This window comes from Barbus barbus, assembly GCF_936440315.1.
Source record: "Barbus barbus genome assembly, chromosome: 49".
NCBI classification, from domain to species: domain Eukaryota; kingdom Metazoa; phylum Chordata; class Actinopteri; order Cypriniformes; family Cyprinidae; genus Barbus; species Barbus barbus.
This window is the reverse complement of record NC_136727.1, coordinates 1,846,590-1,867,430: the sequence shown is the minus strand read 5'-3', so window position 1 is coordinate 1,867,430 and position 20,841 is coordinate 1,846,590. Positions and strand designations below refer to the sequence as shown.

At 35.4% G+C, this 20,841-nt stretch overlaps 1 protein-coding gene across 1 annotated transcript; it reads left to right on the top strand.

Moving 5' to 3' along the window:
* The first annotated feature begins 1,481 nt into the window (after positions 1–1,481).
* lonp1 (lon peptidase 1, mitochondrial) lies at positions 1,482–20,349 on the top strand. Its single transcript, XM_079413082.1, has 18 exons — positions 1,482–1,893; positions 3,807–3,895; positions 3,990–4,109; positions 5,948–6,185; positions 7,111–7,172; positions 7,252–7,381; positions 9,246–9,329; positions 9,421–9,641; positions 10,750–10,888; positions 10,988–11,166; positions 11,249–11,336; positions 11,435–11,557; positions 11,632–11,748; positions 13,602–13,742; positions 14,565–14,730; positions 16,666–16,886; positions 17,901–18,065; positions 19,798–20,349. The coding sequence occupies exons 1-18, from the start codon at positions 1,516–1,518 to the stop codon at positions 19,945–19,947; spliced, it is 2,811 nt and encodes a 936-aa protein (XP_079269208.1). The 5' UTR covers positions 1,482–1,515; the 3' UTR covers positions 19,948–20,349.
* Positions 20,350–20,841: the final 492 nt, after the last annotated feature.

The window sequence follows — 20,841 nt, the reverse complement described above, 5'->3', positions numbered from 1 at the left end:
ATTTGGGCTTTGTTTTCCCTCCTATTTATATTTCTGTGAAACAGGAAGCCATGGCTGGATAATTTCATGTTCATAATCATCCTGGAGTGCTCAAAATTGTGAATATGAATGGGAATATACTTCAGAGATATTTTACTCATAATAATTTCTAGGGGTGCCAATAATTGTGTGCAATGTGTATTAGAGAAAAACATTTATTTCATAATGAGATTTCCCCCCATTTGAAATTACTATTATCCAATGAAAGGTTAGATTTTTGTGAATCTTTTTAATAAAAGATCAAAAGGATTAACAATGCAGATTAATTTTAACAGCCTTCTTTGATCATATTTACCAAGGGTGCCGATATTTCTGGCCATGACTGTGTGTGTATATATATATATATATATATATATATATATATAGTGGTTGTTATAATCTGTTTTGAGCTGTAAATGTGTGTTTTTACCTTTATGTATGTTCAATAAAAGAAAAATCGCATTGGAAGTTGTCTCTTATATTTGATAATTATAATTTAGCATGGAATATAACTGACATGTAGAACATATGATTACATATTTTTAAGTTGTTATCAATAAAATCAAATGTAATTTAAATTATAATAAAATGGATATAAAATATATTTTACAGGGGGGAAAAATCTAAAACAAATATGATGTAAAAGTACATTTATATTTAGTACAAAAAAATGAATTGACAGCTTTTCTGAAAACAGAAGGATGGTTCTATAGTCTTATATTGAATGTTATAAAAGTACCATTTGAAGATGTATTTTAGTCAGAAATAATGGTTTAATTCAGTCTTCCACATCAATTTATACTGACTGATAAGTGCAGCGTTTCAGGGTTTTATTTGTTTGTTTTGTTTTTATTATACTGTAGCAATTCTTTTCTTGTATTTTATTGACTGCATAAATATGCACAATAATAAAACACTGAACCATTAATTCTCCTAATGATCTTTTTTTTTAATAAAATACTTTATAAGTACATAATTATTTAATATCAAGAACACTATGCATAATATCTCAAAAATAATACAAGGAACAAAGTAAATTAATAACATAACATGTTCCATGAAGATATTTTGTAAATTTCCTACCGTAAATATATCAAAACTTCATTTTTGATTAGTAATATGCATTGCTAAGAACTTCATTTGAACAACTTTAAAGGTGATTTTCTCAATATTTAGATTTTTTTTAACTTTCTAGATGCTCCATTCACTCGCACTTACAGATGAAATCCCCAGCAAACAACCACAAAAAAAAAAAAAAAAAAAAAAAAAAAAAATATATATATATATATATATATATATATATATATATATGCAAAAGCTTATTTATTCATTTTTCAGATTATGTATAAATCTCAATTAAAAAAAAATTACATTTAGGACCACCCCCAGTGCTCGTAATAATATGCAAATGAAGGGGCGTGGTTTCGGCTGCTGCGTCATCAGCACTAGACAGCGGTGCGGTCACGTGCTCCTCGCGTAGAATCCTCCAGATCAAAGATGGCGGCGTACATGCGAGCATGGAGAGCGTCCAGCAGCGCGGCTTCAGTCTCGATCAGAGCCGGCTTAAACGCGTTCTTCCCGCGCTCCTCCCTGCAGCTCCGGCGCTCCTACTCCAGCGTCTCCAGCAGAGCGTCGCTGCTCAGCGCCAGGACCGCAGCCTCCACTCTGACTCCGCGACGCTCTCTGTGCAGCGGCTTCTCTGAGGGCAGCGCTGGAGATGATGAGTCCGGAGGGGATGAAGGTTACTCTTCTCCTCCTCCTCCTCCGCAGATGACCGCGCTCACAACGATGCTCGTGCCCGAGGTCTTCCCGAACGTGCCGCTCGTCGCCGTCAACAGAAGCCCTGTGTTTCCCAGATTCATCAAAATCCTGGAGGTGACCGAGACTCATGCATCTGATGCAATCAGACAGAAACACGCTGGAGTTTAAATACACGAGAGTCCATGTTTCACTACATGTTTCGTTTGTGGTTGCATCTGGAAAGTTCTTAACCTGGTTAAATATTTCTCAGTAGTAAAAAAAATAAAAACAACATTGAGAGCGATTATCTGGACAGTCGATTAATCGGCCGATTATTTAAGTAGATGAAAATATGTTTTTTTTATTCAAAATAATAATAAAAACATATTAAAAAAATATTCTAGAAATTCCACTTTTGTTAAATTAAATGCTTTTATTTGACACATTTAACCCTGTGAAACCTGACATTTTATTTTTTTAATGTGAATTGATTTATTTATTGGAAATGTAATTCATAGTTTGTTTAAATAATGTTTTTGTTTTACTACAGTGTGCATCTGGAAAGTTGTTTAGTTTGTTAAATATTTCTTAGTAGTTAAAAAAAAATGTTTCTGAATTTATAACGCATTGAAAGTAGGGAGCAATTATCTTGATAATCGATTAATTGGTCGATTATTTATTTAATTAGTTTTTTTTTATTAAAAATAAAAATTTAAAAATATTACTGTTCTAGAAATTCCACTTTTGTTGAACTAAAGGCTTTTATTTGACACGTTTAACCCTGTAAAGCCTGACACATAAAATAATAGTGAGAAAAATTGTTTATTTAAATTTATAGTTTGCGTTTAATGACACACAAGTCCATTTTTGTGTTTTACTGCAGTGTTTACGTTGTGGTTGTTTTCTGGTGATTTCATCTGTGAGTGCGAGCATCTAGAAAGTTCTGCACAGACTAGTTTGTGTCTGATTTAACAATATCTGTCAGATCTTGGGTATTTGATATCAAGTGGTTTATGTGATATAACATCTATATAAAGAGTTTTCTTGCAGTATTTTATGATATTGAAAGAGGGAATGATTTTCTTGATGATCGATTAATTGGTTGATTGTTTATTCGATTAATCAGATGAAAAAAATAATTTAAAACAAAAGGGATGATTCAATTAATTAAAAATTCATTTTAAGAAATTATAAAATTATTTAAAAACTGATTATTTAAATAACTCCTATTCCATGTTTGTTAAACTGAATGCTTTTATTTGACATGCTTTAATAACCTTGCAACGCCTGAAATATAATATATAATAAAATAAGATTTTTTTTTTTACATATGACTATTTATTATTTTTTACGATTTTTATGATTTTTATTAATTTATTATTTCTTCTGAAAATAGAATGGTTAACCTTTAGACAACGTATAAAAGGTAGTGCTGTCAAACGATTAATTGCATACAAAATAAAAGTTTTTGTTTGCATAATATTTGTTTGTGTTCTCTGTATATTTGTTGTGTGTACATATAAATACACACACATACAGTATATATTTTGAATATATTTATGTCTATATTTATATTCACAATTTATATTATATAGGCTAAATATTTAATATATAAACAACAGATTTTGCTGAAATGCATGCGTGTGTATTTATATATACATAATAAATATACACAGCACACGCATATTATGTAAACAAACACACTTTTATTTTGGATGCAATTAATCATTTGACAATAAAAGGAAATCTTTTTAATAGTTTGCATATTAATCTTGTGTCATATTTGCTTCATCAGACGTTTATGGATCATATAGTGAGAATATGGAGGGAAAAAATAGCTTTTTATTCAGAGACTCAAACTGAGCAAAAATATGCGATTTGGTGCAAATGCTGATATTTATATGATGGATTCTGATGCCATTTACATATAATAATGAGTAATATTAAGATCATTTTAGGTTCTGTTGATTAATTGAAAGACTGCTTTTTATTTTTTTAATGATTAATGTTGAATAAAACCACTCAAATGAATATTTGGGCATCTTTAGGTCAAAAACAAGCAGCTCATGGACCTGTTGAGGAGGAAAGTGCGTCTCGCTCAGCCGTATGCTGGCATTTTCTTGAAGAAAGATGACAAGTAAGTGATTCTGCAGTGGTTAAACGTCAAGATAGTTTGTTTGACGGACTGGTTCAGGTTGGTTTGTGTTGATTGTGGTGTGTGTGTTCGACAGTAATGAGACGGATGTGGTGGAGAGTCTGGATGCGGTTTATCACACCGGGACGTTTGTGCAGATCCACGAGATGCAGGACCTTGGAGACAAACTGCGCATGATTGTGATGGGACACAGAAGGTGACGATCGGTCACATGACCTTTAAAGAAGGGATTCCCAGCTTGTTTTTATTAGTTAAAATAATTAATTAGGTAAATTATTTCAGTGCAGTATGAGGAGGAAGCTGTGAGCTTTCAATAAATAATAATAATAATAATACACGTCATGCAGTTATTTGGGGAAAAATATATTTTATTATTTACCTTATTTAATTAAATATGTAGGTTATATTTTTAGTAGGACTGTCAGTCGATTAAAATTCTTAATCTAATTAATTACATGATTTGTCGATTAATTAATCGCAAATTACATTTGGCTGTGAAAATAGCCCCCAAAGATTATTTAAAGCAATTTTTGTGTTAAATAAGAAAGTATCAAGTAAACATTACAAAGAGTAGCTTTATAAATATTTTATTTGATTCAATATAAACATTTAGGCTGCAAAAATAAACTATGGAACATAAAAGAAGATAATTTGAGAAACATCTCAGTTTTCTTGGGGTTTTTTTCTTCATACAAACTGAAAGCTTTATTACCAACCATATTAAAAATACCTGCTTTTATGTTCCAAAAAAGAAAGTCATTCAGATTTGATTAAATTGACATAATTGTTTTTGTGTGAACTATCCCTTTAATGTTTCCCTTTTTTATTTTTTTTTATTTTAAATGAATTAATACAGTAATACTCAAAATAAGAAACTAAATCTGCCAGCAGGTGGCGGTAAATGTCTTTATGATTCATTCATTCATTGGATTCGTTCAAACGGCTGATTCATTCAGAAACTAAACACTGCTGTGCAAAACCGATAATATTGTGTTTAAAATATACCACATTTACTTTTTATTTACTGAACTGTCACATTTGCATTTGTTATATTGGAGACAAACAGCACTCAGGTAATATTGCTCTCGCTGCTCGTGTGATTTCGCTTATGATATAAATATGAGACAAAAACTCAGGATTATTTTTTTGCCCCAAAATCTTGAATTTTAGTGCATAACTGCATTTATGAAGTTGTTTCCCTGCATCATATGTGTCAACAGTTAACTGTATGAAATGTAAGATGGTGTATAGGTCTGGGGGCGGGGCTGCGTTAAAATATTTTAATCGCGTTGGTGGTCGACCGATATTGTTTTTTTGACAGCCGATGCCGATATCTTAGAAAGCAGGGTGGCCGATATAAAGCCGATATAATTTTATTTATTTTAATTAATATTAAAGAAATTTGAAATCATTAGAAAATGGATTAAAAAAATAAATGTGTAAAATAAACATACTTTGAAGATTTATGAAATGTTCATTAGTCATTCAAAGATTTGTTTAAAAAGATAAAGATTTGACGGCAAATGAGAAAGTATTATAATGTTTGCTTTTCTATTACTAATAATATAAAAGCAATCGTTATAATACTTTTTTGTATACATTTTAATTCCTTTGTTTAACAGTTCTATCTGATTATTAGACAGATTGTTAACGACAACAGCAAGAGAGAGAATTTGAGAGCTGTGTGCTCAGGTGCTGCCGCTCTCAGCGCCGTCAAAATAAAAGTCCCGCCTCGAATGCATCGGCCAAACAGAAAAACTTATCGGTTGATGCCGATATTTCAAAAATGCCAATATATCGGCCTTGGCGATATACCAGTCGACCACTAATTACTACTAATTAAGTTAATTAATTTTTACATTTTAAATTTACATTTTCATTATGAACCTCCAGATGGATTTTAATATTGTTTTTATATAATGAATTTGTTTTCATCGTTAAAAATACGTAATATCTTTTGCTGCTTTGTTGACTGATTGAGATGAATGCTTTTTCCAGGCAAGTTTTCTGATCTTTCTGTCCGTCGTTTCCCAGAATCCGTATTAATAAGCAGCTGGACGTGGAGCCAGAGGAGCCGATGCCGCTGGAGGAGGAGGGCGAGCAGCCGAAAGCTGCGCGGCGGAAGCAGAAGCGATCGCGCAAGGACTCTGCGTTGCTGGCGGAGGTGATGGAGGAGAAGACGGAGTTTGTGGCGCTTCCTCTGCCCGGGGTCCTCATGGTGGAGGTGGACAACGTGGACCACGAGGAGTTCCAGGTCACAGAAGAGGTCAAGGTCAGCGTCAGATTAGCATAGTTTTATTCATATTTTGAATCCGATTTTAATTTTATGTTTTCTGTTTTCATTTTAAAGTTTTAATGATTTTGTAGTGCGTTTTTGTCGTTCTTATTAGGTTTTTAAATGTCTATAGTTTTTATTTCAGTTTTAGTGTTAGATATTTGTGACCCTGGACCACAAACCAGTCTTAAGTCGCTGGGGTATATTTGTAGCAGTAGCCAAAAATACATTGTATGGGTCAAAATTATCGATTTTTCTTTTATGCCAAAAATCATTAAGATATTAAGATCATGTTCCATGAAGATATTTTGTAAATTTCCTACCATAAATATATCAAAACTTAAGAGCTTTCAATATTTAATTTCAGTCAACATTTTTATTTTAAAATGTTCATAATTTTTTCATATTTTTATTTATTTTTGTTCCAGTTATTTAGTGTTTCATCTTAAACTAAACAAACAAAAAATGCCTTTATCACCTAGCTGTTTTAAGTTTTTATATATATTACTTAATTTCAGTCAATTTTTAAATGGATACAGTTTTTAAATTTTAATTATTATTTAAAACATAAACTAAATGGTTAACGTTTATTTTATTTTAAAATGTCTATAGGTTTTATAAATTTTTTCAGTTTTATTTTTATTTTAGTACTTAAACTAAACTAAAATCTTTCCTTTAGCATTTAATTGAAGTGTTTTATATTTTATTTTATTTCAGTCAAAACTTATTTTAAAATCTAATGTTAACTTTGGGAAGTAGCTGAAGTTTAAGTATTTTATTTTAGTCAGCATTTATTTTATGATTTTAGTTTACAGTAATAACCCTTTTCAAGGTACTACAGTTCAGTAAGCATTTACCAGGATATTGTAAATGATTTTCACCTCTTGAGGATTTATTCATACACTCTGTTCTTTCAAACCAGGCACTGACTGCTGAGATCGTCAAGACTATCCGTGATATTATCTCTCTGAATCCACTATATAGGTAAGATGGATAAAGGTGTTTGAAACCGCAAGCTAAGCCACCGTTAGTGAACATGTTTGTCTATCGGTTTGTTTGCTAGAGAGTCAGTGCTGCAGATGATGCAGGCCGGTCAGAGAGTGGTGGATAATCCCATCTACCTGAGCGACATGGGGGCGGCGCTTACCGGGGCTGAATCGCACGAGTTACAAGACGTCCTGGAGGAAACAAACGTACATTTATGACTCCCAAAACGGTTTCTCTGAACGTTAATGTGTGAACCCTGTAGATACACAAGTTGCTTAAAGTGCTTGAAGTACTTGAATTTGACTTTGAAATGTAAGTCCTGGAAAACAGCCATATTTATGAAAAGGTACTTGAATTTTTAAAATGCAGTATATGTGAAATTAGTGTTAATTTTTGTTTTCGATTAAAAACAATTTACCGATATTTATGCATGATTCAGGTTAACTCTATAGGCCTATTAAACCGCTTATAAACCTACTAAAACTGTAGTTTAAAATGAAGTTGATATGACTTGATTTATTTTCTCCATTTGAAAACATTAGACATTCTACATTTATTTAGCTTATTGTTAATATTAGTGTTGTTGCTGCTGATGCTTTTTATAAATAAAATGTTTTTTGTTGTAATATGAAGATTAAATTTAACATGAAAGACTGCTAATTTTCAACACTTAAAAAAAACAAAAAAACCAAAAGTATGTTATTACTTCACTCAGTCATTTATTTACTTTATAACAGTAAATAAGTATACTGTTATATCGGTTATCGGTTTCGTCTGGCTTTTAGCAGCGCACAAGATCTCGCAATATTACTCCTTGAGGTGAAAAGCGGTCTCTTGATATTAGTATAAAGTTGTGTTTGTGGTAAAACCGTTGATAGTGCTTGCATTATTTAGTTTTGTCTTTTATTGCATGTGCTGTTTGTTTGGGTTTCCAATCACATACTGTACATTTGGGAATGCATATAGAGTCTGACGCGCTCTGTGTTATTTAAAAGTCGTCTACATCTCGGTCGACAAACTCTTCCTCTGCATGTGCTGTGAGTTTGGGTTCAACGTGAGTTTAACGTTCATCTGGGAAAACGGTGCGAGTTATCTCACTAGATTTGTAATGTAAATAATTTATAAACTGATTGCAAACACAGGAGAATACACCAACATATTTCTTAATATATGTGATTTGTTGTACATCGCGATTTCAAAATAAAAGTTTAAACCCTTGCTCTGAGTTTGCCTGTGGCCAAATATTACAATTATATGGATTTAAACGTCGTTGAATGACGCTATAAAGTGAAACATCTCCAGGCCGTTGGCGCCCTCTAGAGGTATTTGTTATAATAATGTACTTAAATTGTTCATATAGGCATATTACATTGTGTTTTAACAGTGTTGATAATAAAACCATGTAATTACTTGGTTTTGATACTTTATTTGAACAAATTATTATTGCCTCATTGTTAGTTTTTATATAAATATAGTCATATTAAAGCCTGTTTTTCCACTTAGGTCTATTTTTATTACTAAAAAATATCAGATTACTCCGCTGTCAGAATAATCAGTAGATTACTCCATTACCAAAATAATCGTTAGTTACGGCTCTAAGATGAGTTAAAACGTTTCAAAATACAAATGCATTGTTTTGCATTTTGTGATTAAAAGACAAATAATTTGTCATTGAATATGTCTTAAAAATAGGATGACATATTGTCTCGTTCTAGTGAACCAAGTATCTGTATTTTGTCTCATTTCATGAGCTAAGTGTCTATGAGCGTGATAGCTCATAATTTTCCATGTGTATGCAATGGCTTTCATTCTTCAGGCTAATCATATATTCATGAAAACAAAAATCTGTTTAAAAGTGATAACTTTGCCATAGTATCCTTTCAAATGTTAAAGTTGCCACAGTCATTGCATGCGCTGCACTTTATCATTGTGTTTTATTAGTTTATTTATTAGAATTTGAAAGATAATAGCGATATTGTCTGATAAGTGAGATCAAAAGTAGTGCTTGAAAAGCCCTTGAAAGTCTTTATCTGTACGAACCTGTATCTAACATGAAAACTGTCTTTGCAGATTCCCAAACGACTATACAAAGCGCTCTCTCTGCTGAAGAAAGAATACGAGCTGAGTAAACTACAGCAGCGACTCGGCAGGGAGGTGAGGGAACGAATGAGGACGGTTCTTGACATGCTGTTGCTTATTCGTTTGGGTTTCCTTGAACTTTACGCCTGTTGGTCTCGATGCTCAGGTTGAAGAGAAGATCAAGCAGACGCACAGGAAGTACCTCCTTCAGGAGCAGCTGAAGATCATTAAGAAGGAGCTCGGTCTGGAGAAAGAGGACAAAGACGCCATTGAGGAGAAGTTCAGGGAGAGGCTGAAGGATCGGACCGTGCCTCAGCACATCATGGACGTTATTAACGAGGAGCTCAACAAACTGGCGCTGTTAGATAACCACTCCTCAGAGTTCAAGTAAGAGTTTGTCATAGTTATAAACTAATGTAATGTTTCTTCTTAATGTTTATAAAAATGCTCAAGAAGCTGTAAAACCAGAATAAGATGGTTGTGCATAGATTCTAGCTGGTCATTATCTGATCCAAGCTGTTCTAGAAGGTTGGACTACAAGCTGGTTTCAACCTGGTAGACCACCTTACGCTGGCAACAAATTAGCCGAAAACCCAGCTAAATTCATCTTAAGATGGTCGTACATGGATTCTAGCTGATTTCAGCTTCTCCAAACTGCTCTACATGGTCAGTCTGTTGGACTATAAGCTGGTGGAACTGGTTTTGACTTGGTAGACCATCTTAGACTAGCAACAAGGGTGATAAAACCAACTTAGGATGGTTGTGCATGGATTCTTCCTAGTCATTTGTTGCTCTAAGCTACTCTAGATGGTTGATCAGTCAGACTACAAGCTGTAAGACCTGGTTTCGACCTGGTAGACGACCTTAGACCAGCAGCAAGGTTGACAAAACCCAGTTAAAACCAGCTTTAGATGGTTGTACATTGATTCTAGCTGGTTTTTAGCTACTCCAAACTGCTCTAAATGGTTAATCAGTTGGACTACCAACTGGTAGACTTAGTAGGCCACCTTAGACCCAAAACAAAGTTGACACAACTCAGCTTAAGGTGGTTTTACATGGATTCTGTCTGGTCTTTAGCTGCTCTAGAAGGCTGATCTGTTGGATTACAAGCGTGCGGACCTGGTAGAACCACATAAAGGTTAATAAAACCAGCTTAACATGGTTATTTATGGCTTATTAGTTGGTCCAAGCTACTCTAGATGGTTGATCAGTTGGACTACGAGTTGCTAGATTTGGTTTAAACTTGGTAGACCACCTTAGACCAGCCACAAGGTTGACAAAACCCAGCTAAAACCAGCTAAAGATGGTTGTACATGGATTCTATCTGATTATAAGTTGCACTAAATGCTGATCAGTTGAACTACAAGCTGGTTGATCTGGTTTCAACCTGATAGACCACCTTAGACAAGCAGCCATGTTCCACAAAGTACCTTGATCTTCTCAAGGTGATATTTTATTCATTCAAACTTTCTTTTTCCCCTCTTAAAATCACCAGCGTTACCCGTAACTACTTAGACTGGCTGACCTCCATGCCATGGGGCACCAACAGCAAGGAAAACCTGGAGTTGAGTCGAGCCAAAGAGGTTTTGGAAGAGGACCATTATGGAATGGAGGATGTCAAGAAACGCATTCTGGTAAAACGCAAGCATGAGCGCCTCAACCTTTATCCCCCGAGAATGGGAAATATTTGCTTTCTAAATCCTGTTAACCCCAGTCATTGTTCAATCATGCAGGAGTTCATAGCTGTAAGTCAGCTGAGAGGCAGCACACAGGGAAAGATCTTGTGTTTCTATGGGCCTCCTGGAGTTGGAAAGACCAGTATCGCCCGTTCAATCGCCAGAGCACTTAATCGCGAATACTTCCGCTTTAGCATGGGAGGCATGACGGATGTGGCGGAAATTAAAGGCCACAGGTATGTGCTAATGACCATTATGTAGAGTCAATGCTTATTTTCAAACTGTGTACATTTTTTATTTATTTTTTGTATATTGCAGGAGAACATATGTTGGTGCAATGCCAGGAAAGATCATCCAGTGTCTAAAGAAAACTAAGACTGAAAACCCATTGGTCCTTATTGACGAGGTATGACATACAAATCTAATCTTAACCCTGCCCTATACTTAAAATTTTGGTCTTAACTATGTCGAAATGACTGATACTTAATCTTTTTTGTTGTGCAGGTTGACAAAATAGGTCGAGGTTACCAGGGTGACCCATCTTCTGCTCTACTTGAGCTTTTAGATCCAGAACAGAATGCTAACTTTCTTGACCATTACCTGGATGTGCCCGTGGACCTGTCTAAGGTATAGACTAGCAAAAATCCACATTTGTTGGGGTGAGATTGTGGTTTCATTGTATCTTCATTGGTTTTCATCAGGTGCTATTCATTTGTACGGCCAATGTTCTCGACACCATTCCCGAACCCTTAAGAGACCGAATGGAAATGATCAACATATCCGGTTACGTTGCTCAGGAGAAACTGGCCATTGCAGAGGTACGTTGACTTAGTAATCTCTTTTAATGAAACTCAATGACATATTTTTGGGTTAACATTACAGTTTAGATCTGTAGTAGCCAGTTGAACTTGCTGGTTCAAGACCGGTAGTTAGCGTATAAGCCTTGAGCTAGTCAGTTAGCTCCCTTGAGTTGGTTAAGGGCGATTGTCCCTGTAAGTTTCTTCCTAAGTCTCACTGTTTCACTGCATGAATTGAAGTTGGCATCAGAGTTTGTGAAAACGACTGACAACGACTGGTTCTTGAATTCTAAGATTATAATCTTTAGACACCACACACTATGCAACTTTTTCTGCCAACTGCAAACTTAGCCCAACTGGAACAGATCCTGTCCTACTGGGCACGATCTGTCATCAAGACCAATTTTCATTCATAATTAGCCTGACAATCATGTAGTGTGTTCTCAGCTTTAGTTCTTTTTTTGGTCAGCTTCACAGTTTGGGTCTGGCGTTAAAGGTAATTTCAAGACCGATAGTTAAAAACTGTGAGGCATGACCCTTAAAGGGCACCTATTGTGCTAAATCCACTTTTACATGGTGTTTCCACATAAGCGTATGTTGGCAGTGTGTGAACACAACCACCCTACAATGATAAACATCCACCCACTCCTTATTTTTTAATCCCCATAAAACCAAATTAGTCCCACTAGGCCTGCCGTTTTGATTCTTTAAGCAATGTGTGGGACGCAGTGGATTACTTTTATTTTTCAAGCTAATGCGCCTCAAAATCTACTTGAATACGTTTGTTTGCACAAATCATTTTACTCCAGACTCCTTTGTGAATGACATGTCGCTATAGTGCTTACCGTATTTGTATTCGTAAGTTATTAAAGTATTTTAATTGATAAGCACCATGTGTGTGAGATTAATTCACGCCGCGCTGTTCGTTCAGTAGTGCAGTCGCGCGGCTCGATCCATTGAGTTGCGCTGATGACAGGTCCAGTCTCTTTATTTTTTATTCACTTTCAGTGCATTTGGCTTTTCATATATGTACGGCTAAACACTGTTATGTTGCTTCTGTCGGCTGTTTATTGCTGTAGGTATGCAAATGCCCTCTTCTGGAGACGGGGCGGGAATATGCAGCTCTTTTGCATTTAAAGTGATACACACAAAAACAGCTCTTTTTAGGCATGCCTCAAAAATGACATTTTTCATAGATTATAATAAATATGTGGGGTATTTTGAGCTGAAACTTCACAGACACATTCTGGGGACACTCAAGACCAATATGTGACCCTGGAGCACAAACCAGTCTTAAGTCACTGGAGGTGTATTTCTAGCAATAGCCAAAAATACATTGTATGGGTCAAAATTATCAAATTTTATTTTATGCCAAAAATCATTAGGATATTAAATAAAGATCATGTTCCATGAAGATATTTAGTAGATTTCCTACAGTAAATATATCAAAACTAAATTTTTGATTAGTAATATGCATTGCTAAGAACTTAATTTGAACAACTTTAAAGGTGATTTTCTCAATATTTAGATTTTTTTTTGCACCCTTAGATTCCAGATTTTCAAATAGTTAAAAAATATCCAAATGTCCAATCCTAACAAACCATACATCAATGGAAAGCTTATTTATTCAACTTTCAGATGAGATATAAATCTCAATTTTGAATAATTTACCCTTAAGACTGGTTTTGTGGCACATGGTCACACATTATGTCTTGTAAAAAGGGGCATAATGGGTGCTCTTTAAATCCCAAGTTGCTTCTGGGGGATTGTCCCTCTAACTGGAAGTCACTTCCAAGGAGTCAGTTTTACTAGATGCAGTGCTACTGGCACAAGAGTTCGACTCAGTCTTTTCCCGGTCTTTATAACCACCACAGAGATACTTGGTACCCCAGTTGCGAACTCTATGCGGTTTGGATGAGCAGAAGGCGAAAATCACCCCCGAGGCTCTGAACGTGCTCATCAGACAGTACTGCCGGGAGAGCGGCGTCAGGAACCTTCAGAAGCAAGTCGAGAAGGTACGACTAACTTCTTACACATCTTATGTCCTTATTAAAATGCATTACATTTAAATTTTTCTGGATTCGATTTTTTTTTTCCATTTTAATTCTAGAGTCTGTTTATAATGTTTAAATATAATTTTATTAATTAAAATTAAAAAGCATATTATTACTTAAAACGCACATCTAATTCATTGAAATCATGAAACAATTTAACGGCAATTTATTAAATGTTTAACAAATGAAATTTTAAGGCCCGGTGAAATACGTTTTTTTTTTTTTTTCCCTCAAGTGTTTTTTTTATTTTTTTTATTTTTTTACCAAACTCTGTTTTCTGGATTCCATTTTAATGATTTCAATAAATTGTAATAATCAATAATCGTCTCTAAATAATTGATATAATTAAAACTAGTTTATTGTTGTTTTATTTATTTCAGAAATACGGTGTTGTGTGTTTACAGTATTGTGAGTTTTCTGGTAAATATTCCTTGAAAATAATGTTTTAATAATAATTTCATTATTATTATTACATCAAGTAATATGTTTCTGTCACAGTTTCTTCAAGTTAAACTGAACTTTTATTTTGACAGGTTGCTGTGAAGACCTTCAAGTTTCTGTTTGTAGCCAATATGATATGATAGTTTCTCTCAAAAGAAATGTTAAAATGCTCATGAGCTGACTCTCTTGGCAAATTCCTTGTCATTCCGCGTTATACAGTAAATTCCATTTTTATGACCGGATTCCGTGATTCCATCCACATTTTCTGCATTGCGGAATTAATAGGGCCCTACCAACTTAATGAATGTTCTGCAAGTGTAGCTAAGTTTGGTACCTTTGCAGGTGTTTCGGAAAGTAGCGTTCCGGATTGTTAACGGCGAGGAAACAGAGGTCAACGTCACTCAGGAGAACCTTCAGGATTATGTGGGAAAGCCCATCTTCACTGTGGACCGGATGTATGTCGTCACACCGCCGGGAGTTGTCATGGGACTGGCATGGACTGCAATGGGTAAGGGGTCAAGTCACTATTTTATTTGTATAGTGCTTTTAACAATGCAAATTGTGTTAAAGCAGCTTTACATCGGCTTGATATAATGCTGGGTGGCTTTATATCAGCTTTACAGTATTTAGACGGGAAATAGTTTGTCGAAATAGTGTGATTCTCCTCTGGCCAGACAAAATCAGCAGTTTAAATCTAGGCTAAAGCAGAATCAGATTGTGCAAAGGACTCATCTGGTTCCTGTGGTCTTGTCCCGATGGCCGTCTTGGAGACGGGGTCTTCACTGGGGATCAGTCTCTGGGGCTCATCTAGGTGTCCTGGCTGTAGAGGTCATCTCTAGGTGCTGATCCACCATCTGATCTGGATACAGTCTGGATCTGGGTGGCTACGGTGACCTCGGAATAAGAAAGAAACAGACTAATATTAGCGTAGATGCCATTCTTCTAACAATGTAACAAGTACATCAGGTGTTTTGGGAAGTGTTCCCGGTTCCGGTTGACCTAATTAACACAGCCTAACAATCCTTTAACGAATTTGAGTTATAGAAAAGTGATAGTGTATTATGTGTAAGCCAGGTTAAAGAGATGGGTTTTTAATCTAGATTTAAACTGACAGAGTGTGTCTGCTTCCTGAACAGTGTTAGGTAGAAAGAAAAAAGGCCAGAGTTTTGAGATCGCAGCGGACGTGAAGGACTATAATGTGATAAGAGCTCGCTCAAATACTGAGGTGCCAAACCATTCAGGGCTTTATAGGTAATTAGCAAGATCTTAAAATGTATACGATGTTTAATAGGGAGTGCAGTGTTGACAGAACCGGGCTAACGTGGTCATACTTCCTGGTTCTAGTAACTCTAGCTGCTGCATTTTGGACCAGCTGGAGTTTATTTATTAAACGTACAGAACAACCACCCAATAAAGCATTACAATAATCTAGACTCGAGGTCATGAACGCATTAATGTTTCTGCATTTGACATTGAGAGCATAGGTCGTAATGTAGATATATTTTTAAGATAGAAAAATGCAGTTTTACAAAAGCTAGAAACATGTTTTCGAAGGAAAGATTGCTATCAAAAAGTACGCCTTGGTTCCTAACTGATGACGAAGAATTTACAGAGCAGCCATCAAGTATTAGACGGTGATCTAGGTTATTACATGCAAAAGCTTTTGGTCCAATAATTAACACCTCTGTTTTTTCAGAATTTAGCAGTAAGAAATTGCTATTCATCCAGTTTTTGATATCAACTATACATTCCGTTAGTTTTGCACATTGGTAAGTTTCATCAGGTCGTGAAGAAATCTAGAGCTGGGTAGCATCAGCATTACAGTGAAAGCTAACACCATGTTTCCTAATGATATCTCCCCAAGGGTATAACATGTAAAGCGTGAAAAGTAAGGGGTAGGGCTGAACGATTAATTGCATTTGCGATAAAATGAAAAAACACGATTTTTCAACCACAGAGGCTGCGATTACGCTCTGTCATGTGATACGCGAGAGTAAAGAGGTGCGCTCGACTTGAAGATCAAAGTACGGCGAGAGAAAGCATAAGGAGACGTCCGCTCTCGTATAGCTCTCGCAGTATTTGATGACACACAGCGATCGGTCTAGCTGCGCTGCTTCGAGTCGAACACATCTAAGCAGTCTTCAGAGGAAGCATCACGTTGGCACGCTATGTTGCCAAGTCCACAGTTTGCAATCTTACATATCATGCAGAATTGACAAGCTACATGTAAATTATATCCTTTGTTGTATTTTCCTGTCAAAATAACGGAGTTCCTAATGCTTTCCTAATGCAACGTTTTGCATTCGAAATTCGTTTTTTTTTTGACAGCCCTAGTTTCCAGCAAACTTTCATAATGCTTAGTCACACCATACTTGGTGGGAACACTCCTAAAGATGTTTAGTCCACAAAACCTTAAAGAAACGACCCTACTTTTCCTCCACAGGTGGCTCGACGCTCTTCATCGAGACGTCTCTGAGGCGACCGAGAGAACCTCAAGGGAAGGATGGACCCAAAGAGGGATCGCTGGAGGTCACGGGGCAGCTGGGAGACGTGATGAAGGAAAGCGCCAAGATTGCGTACACGTTTGCACGCTCGTTCCTCATGAAGGAGCAACCTGACAACGATGTCCTCGTGGGCTCCCACATACACCTTCATGTGCCTGAGGTGAAGACTGCAGTTGTCCAGAGTTATCCAATTCTGCTCCAGGAGGGCCACCTTGCAGACTTTGGCCCAAACACATGTTCCTAGCAATTCTGAAGTCTTTAAATGCCTTGTTTTGGTATGTTAAGGAAAGGTGGGCCTCTAGGAGCGCGATTGGACAACAATGATTGGAATAGAGAGTTCAAGTAGGTGTTAAATAGCCATGCTTGAGGTGAAGACTACGGAGTTCCAGAGTTGTCCAATTCTGCTCCTGGAGGGCCACCCTTCGGCAGAGTTTGGCTTCTACCTGCTCCAACACACATCCCTTGAGATTTTTCTAGTATTCTTGAAGACTTGTTCAGGTGTGTTGAGTTAAGAAAATGGCCCTCCAGGAGTTTGGTTGGACAACCCTGCAGTATAAGGTTAAAGTAAAAATGAAAATGACCCCTTGATTTACTCACCCTCAAGCCATTCCTAGGTGTGTATGACTTTCTTCTTTCAGACTAATGCAATCAGAGTTTTATTTAAAAATGTCCTTTCTCTTCCAAGCTTTATAATGGCAGTGAATGGGTGTTGAGATTTTGAAGCCCAAAAAAGTGCGTGCATCCGTCATAAAAAGTGCTCTACACAGCTCTGGTGGGTTAATGCACCCCATTCACTGCCTTTATAACTCCATTAGTATTCATCTAAAAGAAGAAAGTCATATACACCTAGGATGGCTTGAGGGAGGAGTCATTTAAATTTTTGGGTGAACTACCCCTTTAAAGAGCTGTTGGTTTCTTGAAACATCTAAAGTTGGGACAACAATGACTGCCTGAGGTCAACATTACAATTTTTCCAGAATTGATCCATTCTTTTCAGAGTTTGGCTTCTACCTGCTCCAACACACCTGCCTGGAAGCTTCTAGTAATCCTGACTTTATTTGCCTTGTTGAGGTGTGTTGGAGGAAGGTGTCCCTCCAGGAGTGCGATTTGGACAACCCTGAGGTAGAAGGTTCAGTTAGTTTCTTGTAATAACTAAAGCTGAGAATCTGTTTAGGGTGCAACTCCCAAAGACGGGCCGAGTGCTGGATGCACTATTGTGACTGCTTTGCTGTCCTTGGCCACCAACACACCAGCGCGTCAGAACGTGGCCATGACGGGAGAAGTGTCCCTGACCGGGAAGATCCTGCCTGTTGGAGGAATCAAGGAAAAGACCATCGCTGTAAGTTAGCTGGGAGGGAAGTGCTTTCACTTCCAAACAAATGTGTTGCTGCTGGTTTCTGCATTTTTGGTTCTTTTAAAATACGATTGTTTCATTGGGCAAAATATGTTGGCTAATATAATTTTGCCCTAAAATTATACTTTTTCAACTATTATCTGAGTTTTTCAAAAGTTTTTGAACAGTAAGATTGTTAATGTTTTTTTAAAGAAGTCTCTTCTGCTCACCAATGATTCAAAGTACAGCAAAAGCAGCAAAATTTAGAAATATTTTTACTATTTAAAATAACTGCTTTCTATTTGAATATATTTTAAAATGTGATTTATTCTTGTGATCAAAGCTGAATTTTCAGCATCATTACTTAACCCTTGTGCACCCTTATGGACATTTTTGTCCATTTTAGTTTTTTTTTTTTTTGATAATTTTGCCTGTGTTAATGCTAACTGCATACATTTTGGCTCAGGTGTGTATTTTTATTGGAATTTTAATATTCCACCCTCATTTCCTTTAATAAATCTATTTTACACTAGGTACACAAAATTGTTACAGGACCTTTTGGACAAAAATGTCCTCATTGAAACTGCTATTTTTAATCGCAGTGCCGTTTAACTGTAAAATTATGCAATTTTTGTTAATAGGCTTTCATTCTGTTGGCAAGGCTTCAAAATTAAATTTTTTTTACTATTTTTTTTACCAGATGGTGCCATTTTCTCAGGTTTGGTCTATAAAGCAAATACTCGCTTTATTCCTGTTTTCTGCTTATTATAGAGCTAATTGGATAAATAATGCAGCTATAATTGTGTCGGTGTGTTGGTTTAGATGTCAGAGTGTGGTTTGTATGTGTGTCATAAAAAAAATTGAGTGTGTGTGCTTGTAATATTTGAGAAAGAAAAACTCTACTGTGAATCACCAATCCAAGCACCGTGTCACCAGCAGAGTTTTGCTGGCATCTAATGGGAAAATCTAGTACTGCGCCCAAACAAAATCTTACTGAGAGCTCATTTTTTGAGATATCAACCTCAAATTTGCAACACAGCTTTTTTAGATTTATGGCTTTGATTTTCTAGCAGATTTAGAGTTCAACATGTTTCATATATAAAATATTCATAAAATAAAAATCATTTTCATAAACTTAAACCTGTATAACTTATTTTTGGTTTCACTTTTTAAACTTTTTTTTTACTTCAACAATAATCTGCCATGGGTCTTCTTTAAAATAAGAACAAGGGTTAAGAAAATATAGAAATTAATAGTTTTAGCAAAGATGCTTTGATGATAAAGACATTTATAATGTTACAAAAATGTATAGTTCAGATAAATGCTGTTCTTCTGAACTTTCTATTCATCAAAGAAACCTAAAACAAAATTTACTCCACTGTTTTCAACATAATAATAATAATAATAAACGTTTCTTGGTATATTAGACTGATTTCTGAAGATCATGCGACACTGAAGACTGGAGTAATGATGCTGAAAATTCAGCTTTGAAATCACAGGAATAAATTACATTTTAAAACATATTCAAATAGAAAACAGCTATTTTAAATAGTAAAAATATTTCAAAATTTTACTGTATTTGCTGTACTTTGGATCAAATAAATTCAGGCTTTGTGAGCAGAAGAGACGTCTTGCACTAAAATCTTACTGTTCAAAACACTTTTGACTGGTAGTGTAAATGTATATGTAGCTATATTTTGTATATATATATGCTAACATGTTTTAATTCCTCCGGCAGGCGAAGAGAGCTGGCGTAACGTGCATCATCCTGCCTGCAGAAAACAGAAAGGACTTCTCAGACCTGGCCGAGTACATCACCGAAGGACTGGAAGTGCATTTCGTGGAAAACTACAGCGAGATCTACAAAATCGTGTTCTCTGGACAATAATGCGCTGTGCTGTTTTATCTATCCGATTCAGAATCCTCTGTGTCAGGAAATCACAAGCACACAGACCAGGATCATCCTTTCTGTCGCTGGGAGTTTGTATCCCACAGAACTTGTCACGCGTCGTTGCCTCGATTCGTGGGACGTGGATCAGAAAGTCGTCAAGATTCCTGAAACGTTTGAGACTATGGGATCCCGAGATTGCTGCTACGCAGCCTCCAGTGAAGATTTTATATTCACATCATGTTTCTTTTCATCTCGAGTGTCATATTTGTAAATAACTGCCTTAATTGTGTTCTCTCAAATCATTTACAGTAAATATATATATATTATGGAACAGCTTGTGTGGATGTTTACTCAGTAGAAACTTATATGATCGGAATAGGATCATTAATTTACATACCCAAAAATAAAATCATATATATATATATATATATATATATATATATATATATATATATATATATATATATATATATATATATATATATATATATATATATATATATATATATATATATCTCTCTATCTATCTATCACTGGGGTATATTTGCAGCAATAGCCAACAATACATTGTATGGGTCAAAATTATAAATTTTTCTTTTATGCCAAAAATCATTAGGATATTAAGTAAAGATCATGTTATATGAAGATATTTTGTAAATTTACTACCGTAAATATATCAAAACTTAATTTTTGATTAGTAATATGCATTGCTATGATCTTCATTTGAACAACTTTAAAGGAGATTTTCTCAATATTTAGATTTTTTTGCTCCCTCAGATTCCAGATTTTCTAATAGTTGTATCTCAGACAAATATTGTCCTATCATAACAAACCATACATCAATGGAAAGATTATTTATTCAGCTTTCAGATATGTACAATTAAAAAAAAA